The sequence below is a fragment of the Capra hircus genome, chromosome 9 (assembly GCF_001704415.2).
Source record: "Capra hircus breed San Clemente chromosome 9, ASM170441v1, whole genome shotgun sequence".
Lineage (NCBI taxonomy): Eukaryota > Metazoa > Chordata > Mammalia > Artiodactyla > Bovidae > Capra > Capra hircus.
The window spans coordinates 21427732-21454867 of NC_030816.1; the positions used below are offsets into that span (position 1 = coordinate 21427732).

At 41.3% G+C, this 27136-nt stretch overlaps 2 protein-coding genes across 2 annotated transcripts in view; one reads left to right on the top strand and one right to left on the bottom strand.

The window, feature by feature from the left end:
* TRAPPC3L (trafficking protein particle complex 3 like) overlaps positions 1 to 26199 on the top strand; it is a 67082-nt gene extending 40883 nt beyond the window's left edge. The window contains exons 5-6 of the mRNA XM_013966415.2: positions 21161 to 21346; positions 24687 to 26199. Coding sequence (XP_013821869.1) covers positions 21161 to 21346; positions 24687 to 24806 — 306 coding nt within the window. The 3' untranslated portion in view covers positions 24807 to 26199. The remainder of the gene's footprint in view (positions 1 to 21160; positions 21347 to 24686) is intronic.
* On the bottom strand, positions 12368 to 18536 carry FAM26E (family with sequence similarity 26 member E). Its single transcript, XM_005684537.3, has 2 exons — positions 17919 to 18536; positions 12368 to 14517 (listed from the first exon to the last, which is right to left on the bottom strand). Exons 1-2 carry the CDS (start codon positions 18456 to 18458, stop codon positions 14110 to 14112), a joined length of 948 nt encoding a protein of 315 aa, XP_005684594.1. The 5' UTR covers positions 18459 to 18536; the 3' UTR covers positions 12368 to 14109.

The following is a 27136-nucleotide window of genomic DNA, read 5'->3' on the forward strand; positions in this document are numbered from 1 at the left end:
AAAATGCAGAATTTTCAATAGAGTTATCCTAGATGATTTTAGTTGTAGTAATGGAGAGTTTAAACTCAACAGCATACATCCCTGTGTTTATTATAAGAGCAAGTCAAAAAATAAAATTGTACTTCTCTCTGGTCTAAGGTCTAAAAGAGAGCTCCTTATTACACAAAAATGTATTTCATGGTTTCCAAACACATTTATGATAACAATTTTATTATTAGAAGAATCGAATCAGAGAAAAACTTCATTATTGAATCAAGATAATCATAAAGGATGGGCCTGACAAGCATTATTAGAATGTTGCCTTTAAGAGTAGCTTAAACATAAGGAGCTCCGATCCTCATCAGATTCGGAGCAGTAGTCTAACCAAGTTCAATATAATGGAGATTAAATATGAGTCCACATCCTGCTCAGCCACATTCCCGCTCTGGGACCCTGAGCAAATGATACAGCTTGTCCAAAAGTCAATGTCCACATGCATCAGGTGAGACCTCTTCCCGCTGTGGTTTCCAGATTTTCAGGTATTGCTTTCCCTAGCTAAACTCTGGACACAGAACTGTAATCATAAAGAGCTGAGTATGCTGACTGCAGCTTCCAAAGTCTCTCCCAGAGCATCCGTGCCTTTGTGTTACGGATAGTGTTTTCAAATAGCTGGCCTGGTGTAAACTCTGTTCATTAAAGCCTGGAAAGCTTTTTACTGTTAGGTCAATGTCATTGTGATGGCTGCTCTGAGGGGTATAGACGGAATTTATGATTTTCTAGAATAAACATCACAGGCGTTGTCACAGTAAGATGAAATTTTTAAATAGAGAAAAATATGCTATAAAATATATAAAAGATGGAAACAGACTTATAAAACTTGAAATTCTGATCCTTCGGCTGAAAAAATTGGAACTCCATATTTTGTGCTCGCAATAAATTCTGAAAAGCAAAAGTGAAATCTTTTACTTTGAATAGTATAAGTTGAAACCTTGGAAAGGTGAAGGAACTCATGATCAACCTTACTGAGAACATCTTTATTATGAAAATAGGGCAACACAAGGCTGTGTTTTAGTTCAGTCTTTTAATCAGGCTGTGACACACAGTTTCACTGTGTTTTTTGCCTGTTGATCTTCCAAGAATTTGCTGCTGGCCAGCTTCTTTATATATATTTCTGTTCTCCATCCAACAAGAACAAAACTGTTTTGCAATGAATGAAAGTAATATGAAGTTTTCCTGAGTTACGGTAATACACATAAAATTTGACTTGATACGTACATAGATTGTCCAGAAAAATTACACTGAATTTCATTTCCCCATCATGTCTGTAAGCTTTTCAAAGGGAAGGATAATTTCAGGCATTCTTGGGGTCTGGCCCATTATGCCATGGCAAACCAGAGCACTGTAGACGTTCATTAAATATTGTTGAAATGAATTTAGAAAGTATTTGAAGATTTTTTTTTACACATATACACTGTTGCTCCTCCTAGTCTGTCCAGAAGAGGGCAGTGGGCCATATTCATCGCCAAATAGACTCTTTCCTCTCTCTTCCTCTCTTACTGTAACTCTCATTACCTGCAAAAGCCCCCTTATTTCAAGTAACATTTACTACGGTGAAAATACAGTGCTCTAAAAGTCTCTAGTTGCTCGCTACAGCAAATCAGCAATAACAAGATTTGAATTACAAAAGGATCCTGAACAGGGAAATAACGCTTTCACTGCTGCTGCTGCTGCTGCTGCTAAGTCGCTTCAGCCACGTCTGACTCTGTGCGACCCCATAGACGGCAGCCCACCAGGCTCCGCTGTCCCTGGGATTCTCCAGGCAAGAGTACTGGAGTGGGGTGCCATTGCCTTCTCTGGACTCTCACTGAATAATAGACAATGAACTCATCTTGATAATTTTACTAAAATGTTTATTTTTTCCACGATTTATAGAAGTGTAGAAATTTTCAGAAGAAGATTCATTCTTGTTACATTGATGTCAACTGTGATTACAAAATGCAAGCATTAAAGAGGTAATCCAATCCCATTTCACTTTTAATGGGCTCATATGTCTTCCAGTTTATTATAAGGGCAAATAGAAAACACAGTTTTACCTTTCTCTGGTCTAAGATCTAAGAAACATCTCCTAAGTTACAGAAAAATATTTCTCATGCTTTCCAAACACACTTATGGTTAAGTTTTACAATCTTGAGAAGCTAGAGACAAAATTGATCATTTAAATAAATCATTCCCATTTATTACGGAAAATGTTTGAAATGTATCCTAAAACTCCTCATGGAACAAAATTGTGTTAGGGAGACTCTGGTATGTTGTTAGCATTTGGGTTGTTAGGTTATAGGGGCCTGTTGTGAGGATGTTTGGGACACCACAGCTCGGCCTCATGGAAGAATAGAAATGGAGTCTATCTTGTCATCTCAGTAGCCAGTCAGTACCCTGAGAATTTTAGGGTACTTAGTTAATTATATGGAATGTTTATTATATGGCTTCCCTGGCGGCTCAGAGGATAAAGCGTCTGCCTGCAATGAGGGAAACCCATGTTCGATCCCTGGGTTGGGAAGATCCCCTGGAGAAGGAAATGGCAATCCACTCCAGTATTCTTGCCAGGAGAATCCCATGGACAGAGGAGTCTGGCGGGCTTCAGTTCATGGGGTCTCAAAGAGTCGGACATGACTGAGCAACTTCACGTAAACACACACACACACACACACACACACACACACACACACTTCAGACTTCTGCCATTTTAGTGACTCAGTTACTCTGGTTATTAAGCTGTTGCAGCTACCTACCAATATCGTTTTATTCTTCTTTCTCTCTCTCCATCTCAGTGATTTTGCTGCCCCCCAGTTTTGGCCGCCTCTTGATTTCTACTTACTCATTCACTCCAGGCATTTTTTGCTTTCTGCCCAACCATCTAATCTGTGATTTTCTCTGTGTGTCTCACATTCAAAATCCCCAAAAGAGAGCCTCTATCCGGTGCAGCCAGTCACTAGCCCTCTGTTGGGTAGAGTTTTCATACGAAGCCACTTCCAGAGACCCACAGCCAAACTATGGACTGACTGTCTTGGTTCTCACATGCCTGTCCTTGTCCATTGTGCTCAGTCGTGTCCGACTCTGCAGCACCGTGGACTGTAGCCTGCCAGCTTCCTCTGTCTGTGGAACTCTCTAGGCAAGAATACTGGAGTGGGTTGCCATGCCCTCCTGCAGGGGATCTTCCTGACAGGGATCAAACCCAAGTCTCCTGCATTGCAGACAGATTCGTCACTGTCTGAGCCACCAGGGGAAACAACAGGGTAATGAAACACAAAGCACGGCCATCAAAGGCAACCCCTCAGAAAGGGAACTCGGGTGCAAAAAACAGCCTGCTGCTGCTGCTAAGTCGCTTCAGTCGTGTCCGACTCTGTGCGACCCCATAGACGGCAGCCCACCAGGCTCCCCCATCCCTGGGATTCTCCAGGCAAGAGTACTGGAGTGGGGTGCCATTGCCTTCTCCAAAACACATTCTGAGACGTTCCCAAATGGGGAAAAGGAAAAAAGAACCTTATTCTTTCCATCTAGGAAATTGGTAGCAGTAATTTATGGGTCTTACTTTACTTGTGAACACTCTACTTGTTTTTATTCATCTTATGGATGCTACTGTTTGTTTTCCTTTGTTCCAGAGACTAGAATTCCTGTATACAATAGTGTAGCAGGCTCCATTTAGCATGCTAGCTACAAGGTACTGAAGAAGGGAATTGTCATTGTTACGCATTTTCATTTTGCAGACAATAATCAAGTAAGCAAACCTTTCCAAAAAAAGAAAATGTTTCCCCTAGGAAGCAGTCCAAGTGAAACCACATTGTTAGTTGAAAGTAAATATTTCAGACCATTAGCAGGAGTGGGGCAGACATTTCTTAGAACACTAAACTCAAAGATACTTTGGTGGAAAGGAGATAACCAAGTTCTCCTAAGACAAAAATGATGTTGTGCTACAGTAGGTAGCATTTGGTTTTCCTTTTCAATTTCTTATAAAAGAACCAATCATAAAAGTTCTGGTCCTCTAATCCTATGGGGGTTTTACTTTTGCTTCTCTTTTTCTAAATCCCTTGCAGTCTTTTCTCTTGGCATTCTATGTTTTTTCAGAGAATGTTACCAGAGATGACCTGACACTTTTATGTGAACAGAGAAACTGCCTGGGTGAAGTGAACTTAAACCAGACCATTCAAGTCAGAGACAACATCAGTATATCTTAGGGTGTTTTTTTCCTTCTTAAAAACAAAACAAAGCAAACAGTTTTGTTCTGTATGCTTCTATATTTTACTTCTTTTTTTTTTCTGATTATATTTGGCTTCCTTCATTTTCTTAACAATATACTTTATCTGTTAAAAAAGTACCTTCCAAGAAAATCACCATATTTCACAATTCTGTAGTAATAATCACTCAGTTGTGTCCGACTCTTTGCAACCCCATGGACTGGAGCCCGTCAGGCTCCTCTGTCCATGGGGATTCTCCCGGTAAGAATATTTGAGTGGTGTGCCATGCCCTCCCCCAAGGAAATCTTCCCAAGCCACGGATCAAACCAAGGTCTCCCACATTGCAGGTGGATTCTTTACCAACTGAGCCACCAGCAAGACCCAAGAATACTGGGGTGGGTCGCCGTTTCCAGTTCTGAGTGTAAGCCTAAATGGAATGCACCCAGGACCAGGCACAACGTACATGTTATGTTGACATCTTAATTCTGTGCACAAAACAGGGAGGCTTTTTTCTGTGCTTTAAACGTTTTTTGTTTTTTTTTTTTCTCTTACCAGGATAAAAATTTAAATCTCAGTTTTAAAGTTGCCTCCATTCCCACGATGCACCCCCCACCCCCACAACACACAGATATACATAAACAGATACACACCCTTGCCTTTTACACACCACTTACTTAAAGGGATAGACAAAGAAATGCAGCCTGAATGGCATAAAATGAAGGGAGCCTTGGAACATTTCTATGGCTAGGCAACACTTGCCCTTTGTTAAAAGCTCTCACTGATGTGGAGGACTGGTTTTCGCTGATCCTTTTGAAAGGTAACGAGTTCATGCTGCTTTTACTGCCTCAGGGCCAGGAGCACACCTCTGATGGTGCCTAGTTAGTGGTCAGCATCACCAGTGATAACACACCTTCCTTCTTCTGCAATGCGTGCTCTCCACACTCAGCTCAAATCTCTCCACGTCAGGCAACTCAAAGCTGTAACCTGGATAACCTGCCAGGAATCTTAACACTGTGGGGTGGGAAGAGGGAGAGGGTGCTGGGGGCCACCGCTAATTTCACCTCCATGAAACCGTTTAACAGCCAACAGTTGTGACTCTGGGACAAAGATCCCCCGATCCTGAATTTTTAGGTGTATTGCCAGTGTCTTATACTAGAATAATTTTTAAGTAGATGTTTGAGGATTTAGACATTATGATATGGACTCCCATCTGTACCCAAAAGATTGAAGTGGGAAACTGAGGTCCTAAAACAATGGAGTCCTCAGAGTCTACCTGGCATCCAGGAGCCAGGCACCCCTTACCTGTGATGCATACACGGAACTGAAGCAGCGGTGGGAAAGAAGCCAAGCGGCAGCCTGGGTCACTCATCAGAAGCATCTGGGCAGACCAGCAGGGTCAGGTTCACGACCAACAGGGTGGCAACTGAAGAGCAAGCCAGAGAGCAGTTCCTAGCGCAGCAGGGTGGATGTGGGTTTCAGGGCTGACGCACCACACGTGCCCCGTCCACAACCCCTTCCTAGGATTCCTGCTTCCTCTCATCCCACAGTCAAGCAATAGAAGTGAATCAGACTAAGCCTCAACAGAACATCTTTCTTTGCTATTAATTGCTATTTTTCAAAGGCTAGCTCATAATCTAGTGGTAGAGGCCTACTGACTTACTTCACTTTTTTCCAACATATGGTATTAACATAAGTGGGAGCCCTTAGTAAACAGGGATTAAATTCCATGGAAGTCACAGCACAGCACCACACAGCATTCCAGAGAAGGCTGGTCTCACAGATAGCTGAATGTCAGACCATTTTCCTGGTTAGTAACATTGTCGAGCAGAGAAGACAGAAAAACTAAAAGGGAAAAAAAAATCCTTTATAGTCAGAAAATTCTCAATATTTAAAAATGATGAATATTAACAGCAAAGGGCACACACAAAATATTTTGAAAATTCTTACCATTTGGTCCAGAAATGTGTTTCTTAAAAATAAGGAAACTTTTTTAAACAAGCATAACCATTTAGACTGAATTTTCCCCTCTGAGTAGGCAAGAACTGCCTTATACAAACACCCCCAACACTCTCTCTGTTCCCTTTGTAGCTCTGGGAGGGGTGAAAGAAAAAAAGCGTGGGAGGTCTTCCTCTGTGAACAAGCTTGTGTGCATAACCGCAAGGTCGGTGGATTCTGCAGGCTGAAGGGGTCTAACCCAGAGGACTGCATCAATTGCTTTGGCAGATTCTCAGTATGAAGCCAAGCCACCCGCAGGAAAATCGCCCTTCAACTTTTTTTACACTACGTTTGTATAACGTTATTTTTCTTTTAGACACAGAGAAGTATCTCTTAAGGCTCAACTCAGTGAATTCTGCAAGTTACCTCCCCTTACTTCTGAATGTCTATCTTCCACTTCTGTTCATGATCAAGTCTTACAGGCAAACAGGCTCTTTCAAGGCATCTTGTCTCCTTAGCACTATGACCAAAGATGTTCCAGAAGGAAGTGTTCAATCTTTCAGGTATCTCAGCACATGAAATCCAGGCTGTCCTTAATTTTCCACTGGAGATTCTTGGCTCTATTCCTATGGCTTAACTTATTTGGAAGAAACTCATGAAAGAGACTGGCTTATGAAACAAACTTAAGTGTTCAGGTTGAAAACAGCAGTAGCATTGGGAGCATTTCATTAATGTAACTATTTATCATGAAATTCCTGACTAGGGCATGAAAACAGTTGAGGAAACATTCTCGGAAACAAAACCCAAAAGCTCAAGCAAGCTCTACCTGAGCCCGGAGATTTGGAGACACGTGGGCAGGCCAGCCACGCTCTAGGTCAGTGAGCCCTGCTTGGTGTGTCTCGTAGTTTGTGTCAGAAGTAAGATTCTGTCTGGATTTGCCCTGACCTCTCAGTGCTGCGCCAGAATAATGGTTATCAACCCTGACTATTTCATAGAATCATCAGCTTCTCCCAACCCCAAATTCTGATGCCCAGGCCCTAATTTTGACCAATTAAATGATAGTCTCTGGGAATAAGGCCCAGGCATCAGAAATTGTAAAATGCTCCCTATGTGATCTTTGGGCTTCCCAGTGGTGCCTGTGGAACCTGTCTCCCAATGCAGGAGACGCAAGAGAAGAAGTTTGATCCCTGGGTCAGGAGCCCTTGGAAAAGGGCATGGCAACCCCTCCAGTAGTCTTGCCTGGAGAATCCCGTGGACAGAGGAGCCTGGAGGACTGTGGCCCACAGGGTCTCAAAGAGTCGGATGTGACTGAAGTGACTTAGCATGCACTCACACACGCATGTGATCTTTAACGGCACCCACTGCTTTAGAGCTCGGGCTTCCCTGATGCACCAGGGTGATCTCTGCAGAGGTGAGGTGGCATGTGGGGACTGCTACTCCTCCTTCCCTTATGTCAGATGCTTCCAGAGTTCCCGCTCCTTTTTACCTCCTTTAAGTGCTTCAAATAAAATAGAATGTCACTGGGGAAAAAGTGGAAAACATTAGAGGGATGTAACGAAGGAGAGTCTTGATGGAAACAATGCCCACCAGTGTTGGGATAACTAGTTTATCCCATCAGGGAGGAGGTAGGGAAAGAAACTGCCTTTTTTAGGACCTTCACTCCAAAGAAGATGAAATTGATCAAACGCTAGTTTGTAACTGTATGTTTGCAACTACGTATTTCTTTAACTGCTTTACTTCCTTTTTAGCATCAGGTGAAACTCACTCATAGTTAGCCAATAGTTTAAGAAAGCAAGCCTTTTAAAAACCCTGATTACTACCTCTCATGTTTCGTCTCTTGGCACAAACACCAACAAAACACCTGGGAGAAATCTTGATCTGTTGATACAATCAGCAATTATTATTATTGCAGAAGCACATCCTTTTATGTTAAAAATCTAAGAATAAAATGTTGTTACCTTGCAACTAGTGGGGAAGAACATGGCAACCCACTCCAGTATTCTTGCCTGGAGAATCCCAGGGACGGGGAAGCCTGGTGGGCTGCCGTCTATGGGGTCACACAGAGTTGGACATGACTGAAGCGACTTAGTAGCAGCAGCAGCAGCAGTGGAGAACATGGCAACCCACTCCAGTGTTCTTGCCTGGAAGAATACAGTCCATGGGGTTGCAAAGAGTCAGACATGACTTAGTGACTAAACCACTACCACCATGCAAGAAGTAACCATTTTATAGGCTGTGTACTCTGCCAAAGGATGCGTGTATTTTGAGGTATTTTCTAAAGCAAAATTATTCAACATCGCCTGAATTAATAACTTTTCTAACTTTATCCTCTTCCTTGAAACGATCTAGAGAATGTGATTAAGTAAATTAATTCATTTTCCCCAATTTAATCTCAGCCACTACAATTTAAAATGTTTTAAAGATTTTTTTTTTCTTCTGGCACTTGTGTGGCTATAGGGTCAGGAAATTTGAAACTGTGAAAAGACAGCTGGTCATACAGACAGACAGAAAGATGTGCTCTCAAAGATAAATATTAAAGTTTGGGTACTCTTCTAAATCTTTTATGAACTTTCCATTGCTGAAAATTTCTTCTTTATCAATTGTAATTTTTACCTGAGGAAATAAAATATGATAGTGATGCTATGCTCTAACTGTGCTTCTGGTTCATCTCATCAATACGATGAACAAGAAGCATAGTTCAAGCATAACTATCTCAAATGTCTAGAAGCCCAAGTGAAAACACTGCACAGAAAGGGAAAGAGGCCAAGGGCCCAAATAGAGACCAAGCAGCTTGGAGACAGACATCAGTTCCCAGGAGTACACCAGGAAGACAACAGACTAGGGATTTACGGACTGCAGCCTTAAGACTCAGGACAGTAGAACTGAAAACAACTCTGATGTACTAATCCAACACTCAAATATTACAAGTGAGGAAATTCACTTTAAAAGATTAAATGAACACTTGAGAACACACCACCATGAAGCAGTATTTATGTGACAGGAGTTGAGTTACACGAATTCGCGTCCATTTCAGGTCCAAACTTAAGCTCCATCTCTTACTTGTGGCTTAAACATAACCTTTTTGAAATTTAATATTATTCATAAAGGTGGAAACAATCATCTTTCCCAGTATGCTTTTGAAATTTTAAATACAAATTATATGCAAAACATCCAACACGTAATAGATTGTTAGCAAATTTTAATTCTGCCTTTCCTCTTTAGTGGAGTAGCAAGATTTGGAATATAATCTCTCTTACAAATATTCTTGTATTTGGCTAAGCCAATATTCTTTCTGCATAACTCAATTTTAACAAACAACTGAACTTTGAAAATATTATTTGAAGCAGCCTAAAAGTAGTTTTCTTCCAGAATCAAATATGACGGTTTATATTTTTGAGAAGAATCTTCCAACCTCCAAAATGGATTAAACTCACCTAATGCTCTTGACCAAAATCCTACTCCAGTAGGTACAAGTGCAAAGGCACTGGCGCTTGCCTTGCTTGTGAGTAACACAGGCCTCCTTCTGGGGCTACCTTCCATGTTCAAGTTCAGCCTCAGTAGTTCAGCTTGCCTCCTTACCTCTCCTAAAACCTCATTATGTCCTGGTACTCATTTACGGCTTCATTAAGTTTTAGTCAGAAGCCACTGCATGAGACAATTAAAACTGGAGCCAGATCCTTCCTTGAGTCAGCTCCTCAGGGCAATCTAGGCTCCCTTGGGAACTTTGGGGAATGAAGAGATTGGTTGAATACATGATAACAATCGAGGCCACAACTACACAAATGAGAATAGTCATCCTTGCAGCTGCCACATAAAAGGAGCATGTACAGATCCAATGCTCCTTGCTCTTTACGTCATAGGTAAGGGGCTGCAAATGTCAAAAAGTCAACTATTGACTTTATTCTGGTGGCCTGAGTGAACAAAGGAGAACAAACCAACATGCTATTAACATGCACATAAAAATGAACAGTTCCTTGAATGACCACACATTATGTGCCTCCTAATGTTATGCAGTACGAGAGTTAGTACAGTACAACCTGTACAATACTGTTTCCTAAAAAAATAAATTCTGAATTTAATCAGGATCTTACTGTTAGTGTAAAGGAAAAATAGGCAAAAGAAAACAAGTTAATTAGCACCATGAGAAAGTAGCCAAGTAAATCTGGAATATAGGACATGCTATTTGACATATGACCCAGCTTTCCATAAACAAATGGCATTTTAAAAAGGAGAATAAAAGAGACGTAACAGCCAGAAACAACATGTGGGCCTTATTTGTATCCTGTTTTAAGCAACGAACACACACAGGATATCTTTGAGATAGTTAGGAAAATAGGAATTGTTCATTTTTATGTGCATGATAATAGCATGTTTGTTGTCATCCAACCAACTCATCCTGTGTCGTCCCCTTCTCCTCCTGCCCTCAATCTTTCCCAGCATCGGGGTCTTTTCAAATGAGTCAGTTGTTCGCATCATGTGGCCAAAGTATTGGAGTTTCAGCTTCAGCATCAGTCCTTCCAATGAATATTCAGGACTGATTTCCTCTAGGATGGACTGGTTGGAGCTCCTTGCTGTCCAAGGAACTCTCAAGAGTCTTCTCCAACACCACAGTTCAAAAGCATCAATTCTTCTGTGCTCAGCTTTCTTTATATATACATTAAGCAATAGCTTTTTCATGTACTCAAATAACTAGCACTTAGAAAATACCATGGAATAAAGAAAACATTAGACTAGTGGCAAAGAAGAATGCAGATGTACAATATTTGCAAAACTTTGGTGAGGAAAACTTTAAAACTATCCCTAAGTGATGAAAGGTAGCCTTGAATAAATAGAAAATACATGGAAAGTCACCCCATGTTCTCAGACAGGTTGATAATAGCACAGCGTCTAATTCTGTAGATCTGGGGTGAGGCCCAAGATTCTGAGTTACTTCTGTCTTGCCTTCCCCAGTGTAGCCTGTTTTGTGCTTTAGAGCTGTTGTTCTCAAGATGTGGTCCCTAGACCAGCAGCAGAAGCATCACCTGAGAAGTTGTTAGAAATGCAAATTCTCACCCCCAACCTGTCAAATCAGACACTTGGGCTCAGCAATCTACATTTTAACAAGCCATCCAGATGATTTTTGGCACACATTAAAGTTTGAGAACCAGCACTTCTAAAGTTTAAGTTGCATAGAATCACCTAAGATCTTGTTTAATGGCAGGCTTGATTCAACAGGTCTGGGATGGAGTCTGATTCCGGATCTCTAACAGGCTCCCTCATGATGCTGATGCTGTGGTTTGAATGCAACACTCTGAGGAGCAAAGCTAGAAGACCAATCTGTCTGTAACTTACTCAAGGCCACCCTGTCCTGTGCCTTCCACTGTCATCTTTTTCTGGGTATTAATGCTAAAAATATGTCATTTTCTCAGTAATATGTTTATTTTAAACCAAATTAACTCATAGCAGTGTGTTCCTTTCAAACCAAATTTAACCAAAAATCATTCTCAGGTTTTGATGGAGCTAGTTTGGAGAAGTAACTATTCAGCATCTATCAAATCATTCCACAGCTCATTCACTGCTTACTGAAATCGAGAGGAAAAATCTATGCATAGGGAGATATTTGCATAATCTATATATAAATTCAGTGTGCCTCTAATCTCTCATTTAACAAATTCTGATTTTCACATATTAGTGTTCAGGATATCTTACTTCATAATACCTATAATTTGATTGGCTTCAAACAACAAGCATTTATTTAACTCAGGGGATTTGGACAGGACACAGTGGGGACCCTTTTATAATATCTGCAGTCTGAGATGGTGTGGCTGAGAAGTCTGCATGGCTGGTGTGACTTCACTCAGACCATAGATCTGGGATCTTTTCCCCGGCTGTTTGTTGGGTTCTCTGGTTCTTCTCCATGTCTTGTCTGCTGAAGCTGGAATGTCCAAACGACTTCTTCACTCAGATGCCTGGTAACTAACCTAGAATGACTCAAGCAGTTGGAACTGGCCAGCTATGATCTCTGTCTCAGTCTCTCCACTTGGCTACTTTAGCCCTCTTCGGGGCTTGGGACTCTTCATTAAGGTAATTGCATTTCTTACATGGTCGCTGGTTTTTACCAGAGTAAGCATTGCCAGAGACCAAGGCATAAGCTGGAATAGTTCTGCAACCTGGCTTCACCTCTGCTACATATTGTTGGTTCGTTAAGGTCAGACTCAAGGAAAAGAGGAAAAGACTCTCTCTCTCAATTGGCGCCATTAAGCCATGTTTAATCTACCATGGTTAGGTCTTATTGCAGTGAAACTCAGATGCACCAAAGTTGTACCAGAGACAGTTTGGCTAGAATGAAAGTAAATACACCACAAAATCTTCTTAGAAGTTCTGGCTCATATTGTCTCTTCCTAACTCTGATTTCAGTGATATCACCTTGGTAACTTGAAATTACAACAGAGAAATGGGCAAACACTTCAAATAACCACCTTTTTTTTTTCCAGGAACCAATTGTCATACATTTGTCACACACCATGTTTAAAACCCAAGCAATATTGCAACCTCACAGCCCCCACCTCCCACTCTCCCACCTACACACACACACGCACACACACACACACACACACACACACACACACACACACACACACACACACACACAACATGACTCTGTACCTCCAAGTTCCCAAGGATATGTGTCAGGTCTTGTACCTATAGGATCCTTTCCCCAGTTTGGGATAATGTTGCATGATAATAAGGAATTCAGCCCCAGGATTCTCCAATGAGGAGGCAAGGACCCTCCATGGTATTAGATGTGAGTCACAGCATAAAACATGGTACCTCTTCCTTAAATATTGATTCCATTCATAGATTTAGAGGGAACTAATGTATCTATATATTTACACTAATGTGGATATATTATATAATAGAATACAAAATTTGCATTCTGTAGGAGCCCACTAAAGTGTTTTCAGTTTCTTATACAGTCACAAGGTAATAAATGAACTTCAAGGTTGAAAAAAAGTTCTAACATATAACATTAATATTGTTGTTGCTGTTTAGTCATGTCCAGCTCTTTTGTGTCCCTATGGACTGTAGCCTGCCAGGCTTCTCTGTCCATGGGATTTCCCAAGCAAGAATACTGGAGTGGGTTGCCATTTCCTTCTCCAGGGGATCTTCCTGACCTAGGGATTGAACCTGGGCCTCCCGCATTGCAGACAGATTCTTTGCCTCTGAGCCATCTGAGAAGCCCTATACAATATTAATATATGCCTTTATATCAATAGTCATAAGTATAGGGGTGTGTGTGCTTGTGAGTGTGTGTACATGTGTATTTCTTAATGTAGAAATCAGCCCATGAAGGCAAAAGTGCCTAGAGCCCACAAGAGTCATAATACAGCTCTGACTCCAGGGGTCTACTTTCAATGCATAGTGGAAACATGGGAAAAGCTCTGAATGTTTGGCATCATATCTTTTCAATGTGTTATTTTTGAGAACTGATGTCTTCAGATTCCAAGGAAATGAATTTTAAATGGTAGCATTTCATTACATCCTTGGAAGGTAGTATGATAGATTTACTACGAGGATTTCTACCAACTACACCGCAGATCCCGCTGTGTGGAAGTGGAGAGTCTGTTAATAACAGAAGTCTGTTAGGGGGACCGCGCTCACTCACAAGTCACCACTGCTCCCCTGGATTCCGTGACTGTATTTACAGAGAGTGGCAGAACTTCTCGCATGGGTCTGTCAGTCATCAGATCTTAGAACCTGAAGCCCCTGAGCCCGACTCCCAACCCCCAACCAATACAAGAGCACCATTGTCACCATCTTTGGCCAGTCACTCAGCAGCAGTTTGAGCACGTGAAACCTTTGTCCTGTCTCAAAAGCTGCTTGCCTTTGTGTTATTGTCTGATTAAGAAATACTAAACGGAAGAAAACACGGAGATACTCAGGTAGCTGTTGATGCAGGAGGAAGGCATCTGGACCCTGTGAGTCAGTGATGGTGGGTGAGCTGCACGTTTTGGGCGGTACCCATAAGCATCATTGTGGTCTCCTCATCCTCCGGGCGAAGGTCCAGACCATCCTCTACCACCCTGTGGAGGGTGCTGTAGTGTGGCCGATTTTGGTGGAAGGAATGGAGCTCCGAAGCAGCCTCCCAGGCTGCAAAGGTGGGCATGGGGAAGACATCTGGCCTCTTGTTTTCCAAGAAGCATTTCAGGTTTCTCTCACTCAGCTTTTTGGCGTAGTCCACGAATGTGTTTTCCAACTGCTCCTTCTCCTTCTGTGCATATGTCTTCCAAAAACTCAGCTGAAGGTAACTAACTTTAGATCGGCAGCGAGTATAACACGTGGTGAGCAGAGAGAAGAAAGATGCGGAACAAATCAGGAACCATCCTAGAATCTTAGAAAGAAAGAAATACTGAGCACAGCAAAAGCAAAGCCACTTCTCAAGGAGACGGGGTAGTGTTATTGGGAAGTGTATGGCTAATTTAATAGCAGACCTCAGTTGACTTCCGTCATCTTAATTATTAACAAGTTTTGGTCTTTGTTTTTTTTTTTTTTAATCAAATAAAGTTAGGGTTTACCTAACCTCTGTTCTCCATCCTACCCACCATTGCTGGTATGCAAAGAAATACCCAGAAGGCAGGCAAATGGAAAGGAGCAAAAATATAGATTATCCAAGAACTGGAAGAACCAAGCCCTCATATAGTACTAGCTTTATAGGAAAGAATTCTGTGTGTGAGCATATTACTAGCTCCTTAGTGGAGTATCTTCAGGCATTGATACATGGATATTCGTGACCAGTGACTGATTTTTCCCACGTTACATTGTTTGCAGAGAACCGCAGACCCACCCTGAGAGAGGTATCATCACTCATTACCGTATCCTATCTCACTATAAAGCAAGACAAATGTAGCACAAAAAGGAAACTGAAGCTATAAGAACTGGAAGCTTGCATAAAAGGCAAGGGGGGAAAAAAGAACTTTTGGACATCAGTTCTCAAAATAACACATTGAAAGGATATGATGTCAAAAAAAAAAAAAAACCGGAATGAATTTTTTGGCCAACCCAATATTTTTCACAATATGAGTTAATTTCATATGTGAACAACTAACAAAGCTCTTTCCAAGTTTATCTTAATATTTTGGTTAAATGGCCCTTAGTATTTCTCAGCAGATGGGCCTATTTGAACATAAAAATAACACTCTGCAAATGAACCCATGCTGATCATAATGGAACAAATAAGCTCCAATGTTTATTTGGAAACCGATGGTTTCCAAACTCTGACTCAGACTGCGGAGGTCATTGTGCAGGGTCTCAGACCCCACATGAGTGCCAGCTCTGGGTTGGCATCAGTTGGGTTTAAATCTCAACTTTCACTTTTTTACAGGTATTCTCTGTGCCTCTGATTCCTCAGTTGTAAAGCAGGGGTTACCCTCCTCAGAATGTAAATTCGAGGATTAAAATGAGGTGATGTAGAAATCCACATGTCTCAGTAAGTATCAGCTATTAGCACGGGCTGCTATTTTTCAATCGCATCCATGTCTGTGTAAAGGCATTACTGAACATAGGGTATCTTTCTGATGTGATTAAGAAATGAGATACCACTCCCATCGTGCGACAGTGCTTATATTTACTTGAGTCACTTGTGGTTGGCTACATCAGATCTTCCTCTTTTCTCTAACCTCTATCTTTTTTCCACACAGCCCATCCTCCTGTAGGCCTGTAGGCTTTCTCATTTCAGTATCTAAACCAATTCTGCTGAGTTATTCACTGTTTAATCAGCTTCAGGCCCTCCTCCTCTCATTGCGAGGACTTAGCATCAACTTGCTTTCACTTGAGTCCTGAGCACTGAGCCCTCTTGTTCTTCACTAATTCATGGTACCCAGGATCTAACTAGACATGATGGATGGTCCCACCCCAGCCCTCAATAATACACCATTCTGTATGTGTCTTCTTCAAACCTTGGCATTTTTCTCACCAGTTTAAAATGCTTACTGTGTGCCAGTAGTTTTATGCCCATTTATGTCCATCATCTCTGTACTTCCAAGGGTAGGTGTTATTACCCCCAACTATGAGGACACTGGGGCTCTCAGGGGTCAAACAGTAGCTCTGGGTCACGTAGCTGGTGAGCGGTAGAATCAGGATTCAAACCCCAGGCTAGGCAACTCCAAGGTGGAGTTCTTGCCACTACTCTACCTACCCAAAGGACGGAAAGCCACCCAGCTGGATTTCGTTCCTCTGCCCCACCCATGCACGTGGCACTTTTTCCACCCCCACCTACATACCCAGCTGTGGGTCCGGACTGTTTGCTGCTCCTGCCTATAGGAAGCACTGTGGTCAGCACCTGCTATCATACAGCTCCCTTTGTCCACATCTCTTATGCGTCCTCCCCTAAGGAATCAGCCCCAGGTCCTTCTCATTCCTCTGAAAAGTAAATAGGTCAGTGTGCCCAGGCTCAGCTGTGGCAGGACAGGAATGATTTCCTTATGCCTGTATTTAGAGAAGGAAAAGCTACCCAGTGGTAAGTGTTTGGATCCGCTGCCACCTGAATGGAGCCTGGTACCCAAGGACACAAATCATAAATCACTCATTGCATCATCGCATTTGTAATTAAGACCTTCGTTCAGCAAAAGAAGGAAGATGTTTGGCAGCCTGGCATGTTTTTGTCTAAAATGTGCTTTATGCATTAAACAAAAGGTTTTGTGGGGGAGGCTTATTAGTTTATGAAGAGAATCTGAATATATTGCCAACCAGTTTGGGAACAAATTTTGCTTTGATGTGTTGTTGAAAAGGCCAGTCTATATTGAAAAAAAAAAGAGTAAAGTCTCAGTATTTTCAGCGCATTTATTCTTAAACAAATAGCCTTCCCGACAGAGTGTGGACCTGTTTATCTACTCCTATTGCTTGTTTTGATTTGTGGAATGTCATTCCTGCTCCTCAAGTAGGAATTCAGTCTTTTCCTGAGGCCAGGGCCAGGCTCACATCTGGATTTGTGCTCACATCCCTGAAAGAATGACGAGCTACTTCCTTGTATCAGGTAAAGCTCCAATTTCCTTCTGTTAAATAAAACAATGCCCCAAATCTTGAGCTCCTAAAGTAATGTAAGAAGAACTTTTTAGCTATAGAGCACAGACCGTAGGAGGAAAACTCCCTGGAGAATATGGTCCTGTTTCACTGGAGGCTATTTAAAGTCTGCCAACACCCTATTTTATACAGGAAATTCTTTTCCATCTTAACAATGTTTACACGTAGAGATAGCAGTTGCCAGAAATCACGCAAGAGAATCTCTATACTAATTATATGATGTGCAACTTTGAAAAGTATTAGCTCATTTGGTTCAGCTGTATTTTAATGGATGTATGCTATGTATGTATGTGTGTGTTTCTCTGAAAAACCAGTTTGAAAATAATTAATAGAAGGCAGTAATTTCTAATTACAGCTCTGCCATTAACACTTTATAATGAGTTAGTGTCATGCATCATTTACAAAGTCAACCCAGAGAAATTGTTTTAAAGTACTTAAGTATTTACAGATGTCTAACTCAAGAGGAGATTTTCTTTTCGGAGGTGGAAAAGACAATCCAATCAGCAATTTTATTAGCCATCCAACCTCTGAAAAGCTTTTCCTGAGACTGTCTTAATGCTGCACCACATTCCAATCTCCAGAGTTTCAGAATTCAGAATTTCAGAGTTTCAGGATTCAGGCTCTACCCTGGCTGAACGGAGTACAGAGAGAATACTTCAAGCTCCCGCTGGGGGGCAGGAGGTGTAGGGGAAAGGCACCTTTGTCCCTTCTTACCTGAGACTGGGCTTGCAGCGACAATTTCAGTTCTTCGTTGTCTGTGGGGGTCATGCTGGTTTTTCCACAAGATACTTTGTAAAGTTCTTTCCAGCACTCTTCAGGCTTGCCTTTGCAAATCAGATCGAGGAGTCTTGGACTTTGGGTCCCGCTCATTGCACATTCATAAAAAGTCCCATTGAGCAAAGCCACAGACAGCCACATCACGGGGGCCACCAATGAACTCAGGATGATCTGCCCGAGGACAGAGAAGAAGCGGCAGTTGTGGCCCCTGGGGAAGATTTTCCTGGGATTCACACAGCAGCCTGTGAAGAGTCTCCATGACCTGTTGTTCAGAAAGAATCCCAGGATCAGTAACACCCAGGCGGGAGCAAACAGGAAAGCCAGCCCGTAGATCACATTCTCAGTGCCGCAGGGACACTTGAAAGCCACGAGTGAAAAGAGACGCTCACCCCCCACGGTCAGCAGAGCCAGGAAGCTGTAGCCAATGACAGTTTTCTGGTTGAGGATGAATTTTAAAAACCCCTGAAAAGCATCCATGTTGGAGATACGCAGAGCGAAAACGCTTTGCTCTTATTTGTTGGCAGAGCCGCTGTGGCAGTGGCCGAGGGTGGAGCTCTTTCTTCATTAGAAACAACAGTCCTCCTTCTCAGACTGAATTCAGCCAGATAAGGAAACAGTGTCATTCCCTAGGAATGAATATTTCCCAACAGTGTTCAGATAATGCCTCCTACTGGTGGATGTTAGGGCCATGAAACTGGACCAAAACACTGAGAATCAGAGTAAATTCACAGTGAATAGCCCCCTCTATTATGTTATTTCCATGTGGCTTGGATGGAGAATCAGAAAGAAATTCCGACTATTACAGATAATAATAGTTTAGGAATTTTCCATCCAAAGGAATAAACATTAGCAGAAGTCGGGTTTCAGCCAATTGGTTGGAAGCCAAATCAAGTCTCCTAGCCTAGACTTTCATGATGGTATTTTCCTCTTGTTACTTAAAACTTTTGCTACTTTGACTTAAGATCTGGAAGCTTCATTTTACATCCTCTTTAACTGATCTGTGACTTTATCAAATGTTTGGATTGGGGCTGTTTGAAATTTATATGGAAAAGTTCAGGGAGAGTTTGAGTTTTGAATTAAAGACAAAGTGAGAAGGGTCCTCATCATTTTTTTCCTAGGCTATCGTAGTAACCTCTTGACTGGAATTTCTGCCTTTGACTTCATGCCTACCCCCGTTCTCAACCTTAAATTCGTCCTCTATGCTGACACGGAGGAGATCCCTCTAATATAGAAATCCATTTCCTCCCTAGCCTACTCACATCTTTGGGGCTCCCTGTTGCCCACAAGTTGATGAAAGCGAACTTTCCCTGAACCTCATCATGGTATTCTGTGCCCTTGACATGTTCCTTCTATCTGAAACATCCCCCCGACCCCACACACACACACACCTGACCTTGTCTACCTGGCAAACACTCGCTCAGTATTCATAAACAGTGTAGAGGCTTCTTCCTCTGTAAATATTTCAAGGGTTACTTCCTAATATACAACATTGTACTTGTGGAGCTTATCATAATTTTGCTGTTATTTATTTAATATCTATAGCTCCTTTTTAACTGTAAGCTCTTATAAAACAGGAACTACATCTTAATAAATTTTGTATTCTGGGTGTAAAGATGATGTCAAACACAGAATGAATGCCTATTCAATAATTCATTTTTCAAATCGTTGTTGAATTTCACTGTGTGCCAGGCACTATGCTAGACAGGCAGTGCTCACTGAATCATGAACCTTTTAGTTCTTCTAATTATGTATAATTTAAGGAAATTGTCTTCACTTTGCTTCTGCTGCTGCTGCTGCTAAGTCACTTCAGTTGTGTCCGACTCTGTGTGACCCTATAGACGGCCTCCTACCAGGCTCCTCTGTCCCTGGGATTCTCCAGGCAAGAACACTGGAGTGGGTTGCCATTTCCTTCTCCAATGCATGAAAGTGAAAAGTGAAAATGAAGTCGCTCGGTTGTGTCCAAATTTTAGCGACCTCATGGACTGCAGCCCACCAGGCTCCTCCGTCCTTGGGATTTTCCAGGCAAGAGTACTGGAGTGGGGTGCCATTGCCTTCTCCACACTTTGCTTCTACACGGCTTTTAGTATTGAATTCACTACTTTTAATATGAAAATTAATGAAATCACTTGAAAGACAACAACAATCAAGCTGACAAATTTCCATTAATAAACCTCAGTTTCCAGGTCTGTATATTTTGTGACAAGAAAGTCACTTGGACTAGAAGCCAAGGAACTAAGTGATAGTGTAATCTTAGCCATGTCGTTTTACTTCTCTGAATCCCAGTTTACTCGTTTGTGAAACTGGAGGTAAAAAGAAATAGTCCCCAAGGTTTCCTCTATCTCTACATTGTAAAATTCTTTAAGCTCTTTAAAACAGCGGACTTTCTTGAAAAGCTACTTTATGACCCACTTATGTGCCTGCCACCACCGGCCCTTGCTCCTTCTCAGAGACGTTATTCTTGGTGATGTGACTGCCTCCTCTTCCCAAAGCATACTCTTTGGTTTAATCTTCCTCTACCCTCTCTGTCCCCAACTCTGTCACCTTCCTTTTTGGCACATGTGTCTTGGGTCCCTTATAATTCAGAAGACTTTGCTGGGCTCATGTGACAAATATTATGCTAGTATGCTGCCGATGAGTAATATTTTAATTTCTTACCCTTCTAAGGAATATTTTTTTTAAGTTTTTTTCCAAAAATACTGCCTTAACTTTGTGTTTCATAAACCATACTGTTTCCACAGAAAACGAATACTTTAGGAGATTCCATGAAAAAAAGTTTAAGAATTGTACATGTTGTAAGGTCAGTAAATTTCAAAGCTGAGTGTGAACTCAGGCTTTCTGACTATGAACTCCAGAAGCTTAACAATTGTACCTGGAGTGGTATTTGGGTGTCTTACTAGCAGTTCTTTATTTTTCTTTATTTATTCTTTAATCAGAGGAAAACTGCATTACAATATTGTGTTGGTTTCTCCTGTACAACAACGCAGTTCAGCCACTTTGCTGTCATTGTTTAGTCATTAAGTGGTATCTCTTGTGCGACCCCATGGGCTATAGCCCATCAGGCTCCTCTGTCCAGGGCATTTCCCAGGCAAGAATACTGGAGTAGATTGCCATTTCCTTCTCCACTAATAGTTATTTATTCCAGGCCAAGTTTTGTAATATATTTTTTCCCTGTTTGCTAGGTTGCTTTCAAGATGTACTTAGGAATTACACCAACTGTGACGTGTAACAACGCAAGCAGAAATGAATTTTCCTTGATTCTAGACAAGAATCCTCTGGTGGAGTTTGTGGAAGAGCTCCCCACTGGGCGGTCTTCTCTGTGCTACTGCAACTTACTCTGTGGGATTATCAGAGGGGCCCTGGAAATGGTAAGGCACATACTTTATTTTGCCAGGGTTTGGAAGAAATGATGCTAAAGCTGAAACTCCAGTACTTTGGCCACCTCATGCGTAAGAGTTGACTCATTGGAAAAGACTCTGATGCTGGGAGGGATTGGGGGCAGGAGGAGAAGGGGACGACAAAGGATGAGATGGCTGGATGGCATCACTGACTCGATGGACGTGAGTCTGAGTGAACTCCGGGAGTTGGTGATGGACAGGGAGGCCTGGCGTGCTGCGATTCATGGGGTTGCAAAGAGTCGGACACGACTGAGCGACTAAACTGAACTGAACAGTCATTATCTGGGCTTCCCTGGTAGTTAGCTGGTAAGGAATCTGCCTGCAATGCAGGAGACCCTGGTTCAATTCCTGGATTGGGAAGATCCCCTGAAGAAGGAATAGGCTACCCACTCTACTATTCTTGGGCTTCTTAGGTAGCTCAGATGGTAAAGAATCTGCCTGCAATGAGAGAAACCTGGGTTCAATCCCTGGGTTGGGAAGATCCCCTGGAGGAGGGCATGGCAACTCACTCCAGTATTCTTGCCTGAATAATCCCATGGACAGAGAAGCCTGGCAGGCTACAGTCCATGGGGTCGCAAAGAGCTGGGCACGATTGAGCAACTAAGCAAGGCACAGCATTCGTTATCTAGTGCTGGCTAATTAACTACCCTCAAAGGTAGCTGCTTACAACAACAAATATTTATTATCTCACACAGTTTCTGAGGACTGGAAACCTGGGACCGACTCGCTAGGTGGCCATGGTTCAAAGCCTTTCACAGCGTAGTGCACAGGCAGTCAGGCAGTTGGTTGGAGCTGCAGTCTCTGAAGACTTGACTGAGGCTGGGAATTTACTTCCAAGCTCACTCACTGGCCTCAGTGCCTTGCTCACAGCTGGCTAGAGGCTTCCTGAAGTTCCTTGTCACAGAGGTTTCTGTAGCGCTCTAAACACCACAAGTGCTGTCAATTCTGCTGGACTTTGGAGGGAACTACTTGAATGATAGGAGGTGGGGTCACTGGGGGCCGCTGGAGGCTTAATTAAAACAAATCTGATCTAATCATTCATTGATTTAACTAAGATAGCGATCAGCCATTGAGCATACAGAGAAAAAAAAGACACAGTTGTTGCCCTTCAAGAGTCTTTTGTCCAGTATAGAAGGCAAATGAATGACTCAGGGTCATGGGAGGACCTGGGGTGGAACAGGCGTGGGGAGAGGGAAGCCTTCCTAGTCAGACTGTGGGCTGACATTTGAAAGATGACAAAGCAGTTAGATGAAGATCTTGGGCTAAGGGGAAAATAATATTCCAGGTAAAAGGAGAACTATGTCCAAAAGCATAAAAAAATGTTTCAAGCAAGGGACAAAGAAGTTGAATTAATTCAGTGTGAATTGCATATAGATAGAGAAAAAAATCAAGTCCAAAATAGGATAAAGAAATCTCTTCAGTTTTCATGGATAATTGATTATACGTGCTGAATGACATATATGTATTAGACCTCATGTGGTCCCATATACCCAAATAATTTCAATGTAGTCTTCTTATTATTTTAATTGGTTTTCAGTTAAATTATGACTAATACAAGAAAGATCTTATGAGAAAAAAATGAGAGTGCACTTAACTTCCATATTTCAAAGTGCAGTGTACATCCTTTTACTGGGTGATGGGCATCACAAAGGTATGTTTTTTTGCACTCAGACAGCAAATAATTTGTCACACCATCAGTTCAGTTCAGTTCAGTCGCTCAGTCGTATCCGACTCTTTGCGACCCCATGAATCGCAGCACGCCAGGCCTCCCTGTCCATCACCATCTCCCGGAGTTCACTCAGACTCACATCCATCGAGTCCGTGATGCCATCCAGCCATCTCATCCTCGGTCGTCCCCTTCTCCTCCTGCCCCCAATCCCTCCCAGCATCAGAGTCTTTTCCAATGAGTCAATTCTTTGCATGAGGTGGCCAGAGTACTGGAGTTTCAGCTTCAGCATCATTCCCTCCAAAGAATTCCCAGGGTTGATCTCCTTCAGAATGGACTGGTTGGATCTCCTTGCAGTCAAGGGACTCTCAAGAGTCTTCTCCAACACCACAGTTCAAAAGCATCAGTTCTTCTGTGCTCATCTTTCTTTACAGTCCAAGTCTCACATCCATACATGACCACAGGAAAAACCATAGCCTTGACTAGACAGACCTTAGTCAGCAAAGTAACGTCTCTGCTTTTGAATATACTATCTAGGTTGGTCATAACTTTTCTTCCCAGGAGTAAGTGTCTTTTAATTTCATGGCTGCAGTCACCATCTGCAGTGATTTTGGGGCCCAAAAAATAAAGTCTGACACTGTTTCCACTGTTTCCCCATCTATTTCCTATGAAGGGATGGGACCAGATGCCATGATCTTCGTTTTCTGACTGTTGAGCTTTAAGCCAACTTTTTAACTCTCCTCTTTTAGTTTACAATTTAACAAAGGCAAGCTGATTGACCAGGGAATTCTTAGTAAGAGAGGGGAATGAGTCAGATCTCAATAAATATTAATTAGTAGACTCAGGCTTTTTCACTTATTTGCTTTTACTAGGTATTTTTGCTTATTTACCTTATTTATTCCTGTGACTTAAAATAACTGAAAAGGCACTCTGTTGAGGGTAGGTCAGCAATATGCTGCTCTTTTGTGAGTGTATTTTAATGAATAAAGAAGTAAGCCCTAAGGGTTTACTTCAATGTCTGAGAAATAAGAAATGCTTTATCGTGGAAAAGACGGCCTGGGTATCAAATATTCAAGTCCACAATTTCAATGTTTAATTTTATACTTATAATTTATTTAGTTGGTGTTGTTTCATAGTTCTCAAAGCCGTAAGTGATTGCTAAATGTTGTTAGGAAAAATGATCATGTTATTGAGCTAATGACAGAATGACTTATAGCAAGTCAGCTGGAGAAGAATCGTTTAAGCCATTTCTCCTTGGAAGTTCTCTTTGGCAAGGCACATTGGGTCAAGGCCATCACTGAGTTGGGAATTTGTGTTCTTGAGATAGATCCATAGTTTAGACCTATACTGTGAGCAAAAACAGGCCCTCATTCTGGGCTTGACTGAGAATCAGCCAGGATGATTTGAGCCTGTCCTGGACCACCCTTCTCTTTGCAGACTCACACACAGAGCTGACCACAGCCAGACCATCAATGGAGGACACACAGTAAAGGGCCCTTCATCCACAGAACAAGCCCTTTTTTATCATTCCAAAGGAAAGTGAGCTCTTTATGGGGTTTATCAAACTGAAAAATAGAAAAATTTAAGAGTTTTTTAAAAAGCTAAATGATATATATAAGCCCGTTTTATTTTTCCTTTTCCTAGGTGCATTTGGCGGCTGATGTTACATTCTTGCAAGACAGACTGAAAGGCGACAGTGTGACAGAAATAGGAATAACATTTCTGAAAAAGCTAGATGAGAAAAAGTACAGACGGAAAAAGTGAAGAAAAGCATGCAAAATGCCACAGGCTGGCTGGCTGAGGAGTTAATATTAGCAAGATATATATAGCCATATAAATTTTGAATTTCTTAATAGCATGGGATTTAAAAGGCTTATAAATCAGCCAGAAATTTGAAATGCAGGGCACTAAGATTTAAAGCTGTTTTTTCTTTGCTTGTAAATCACACATTTTCAATATCAAGTCCACAAGATTTCACATACAAATAACTCCTTGTAAGATAGCAAGCATGAATTCTACATATTATATAGTCTAGTCTAAGAGAATCTGTTTATTTCATTTACTTATGGTAATGAAAAAGAGGCATACCACCTACACAGTTGGTGTATTTATCTCTTCTTGTCGGGAAAATGGATGAAATGATATAAAATTCACTATATAAAGATAGTTTCTAGATATTGTACATTGCATTCTCTATAGAAACAATATCAATTGCCACAATTTCCCACAGTTTTATGAAGCTGTGGATATAGACTAACTATCTATGGCTATAGACTGTTCTCATATATTGGCTTGGCTTATAGTTTCAGGTTCCTGAAGTTACTGCTGGTTTATAATTATCAAGACAACCTATTTATTTGGATGCTAACTCTGAAATATTTTAAAATAACATTTAATTTTAATTAACTTAATTTTTAGATAGCTGGTAGTAACTAAATTCCTTCCTTTATTCATGAAACATTGCTGTTGTTCAGGCCAGGAAATAAGATGAGAGATAAATAATGTTCTTTGAGAAGACTTTCTTATCTTCAGTTAGAAATTTTGGTAACATTTTTATCACTTAAAAATTGTGCAAAGTGTATTCTGTCACCAGAACAGAATATAGTGTACCGGATTAAATAAATTCACAGTGTACTGGATTAAATAAATGATAGTCTTTACCAGACCATAAGCATATAGCAGTCCAGCATCTACTAGGCTCTGCAGAGAATTCAAAGGATAAGTAAAAGTTACAGTTAGTGTGGCACCATCAGTTAAAGCTGGTGTAAATGATACAGTATTGATAGACCTCAGCTACATCTCAGGAACCTAAACGTACAGACTCAGTTCTGTTTCTAGTGGCTTCAGTTAATCCTGACCAGTGGCTGATCCTGGCACATCACCTCTCAGCCTCTCTCTGCCTCTGTCTCTCTCACTCACTTATCTGTAAACTGAGAGGACTGAATGTAATAAATATCTGAAATTTAAAAGATATAAATAACCACCACTGAAGTTCCGTATTTTTGGACTTTAGAAGGCTATGGAAAATTGTCTGTTCCCCACCTCCCTAGCTGCGTCTTTGAAAGGACATTGAGGCAGGTATCAGGAACCAGTTAAGGTCACTGGAGCAGCTGCAGCATCAGTGGAAGGAGTTTCAAGCCAGTTGCACAGAAGACCAGGAGCAGAAGCATGGAAGAAGGATATCTCATATCAGAAGGGATAATATCACAATTCCATGGATGCCTTCAAGAAGCATGCTGGCCTACAGTCCACCCCAAAACTTATTCTGGAATGTTTCCATCTTCTGCTCAGCTTTCTATTTCTTCTTTATAGTAGGCTCACTTCTCCAGAAACCCAAGATATTCATGTCTAAGGGCCTCCCTCTGAAGATAGCACTCAACTAGCCATCTTGAAAATGTTCCAGGCCCTGGACTATTCTCCTACTTGTCAGCACTCTCCTCTCCTTTCTCTCCCAACCCAGTCATCAAAACTCACTCGGCCCATGTCTTCATTACCCGCCCTCTGAAGGCAGCTAATCTAATACTCTCAGTGGCACTGAGTGTTGAAACTGGTAGTGACTTCAGGATGAGGTTTGTTTTCTATCCTTTTTTGTTTTCCTCACCCTGGGAGGCAATTCTCTTAGCATTGAATTTATGCTATGAAAGGTGATCCATGTAACCAAGAGAGTGGCTTGTTTGTATTCAATTGTTGCTCCTTTCTGAAAAACGAAAATCTAGAAAGTGCCATTCAATAGAATTATGAGATTCATATATAAATTTTCTAATTAAATTCCTTACATTAAAAAATAAAAAGAAATAGGTAACATTAATTTTAATAATGTATTTCATTTAGACTAGTTATCAAAAATTATTTTAATATTTAGCTAATATAAAAATTACTATAGATATATTGCATTCTTTTTTATGCTAAATCTTTGAGCTCTAATGTGTATTTTACATTTTTAGCACATCTCAATTCAGTGCTAAATTTTCAAAGTTTACAGTGAAATGCCATTCTACCAAAACAACCAACCAGTGTTTAGTGTTGTTCGATAGCTTCAGTTTTTAAATCTAAATTAGTTAAAATTAAACTACATTAAAAATTCATTTCCTCGA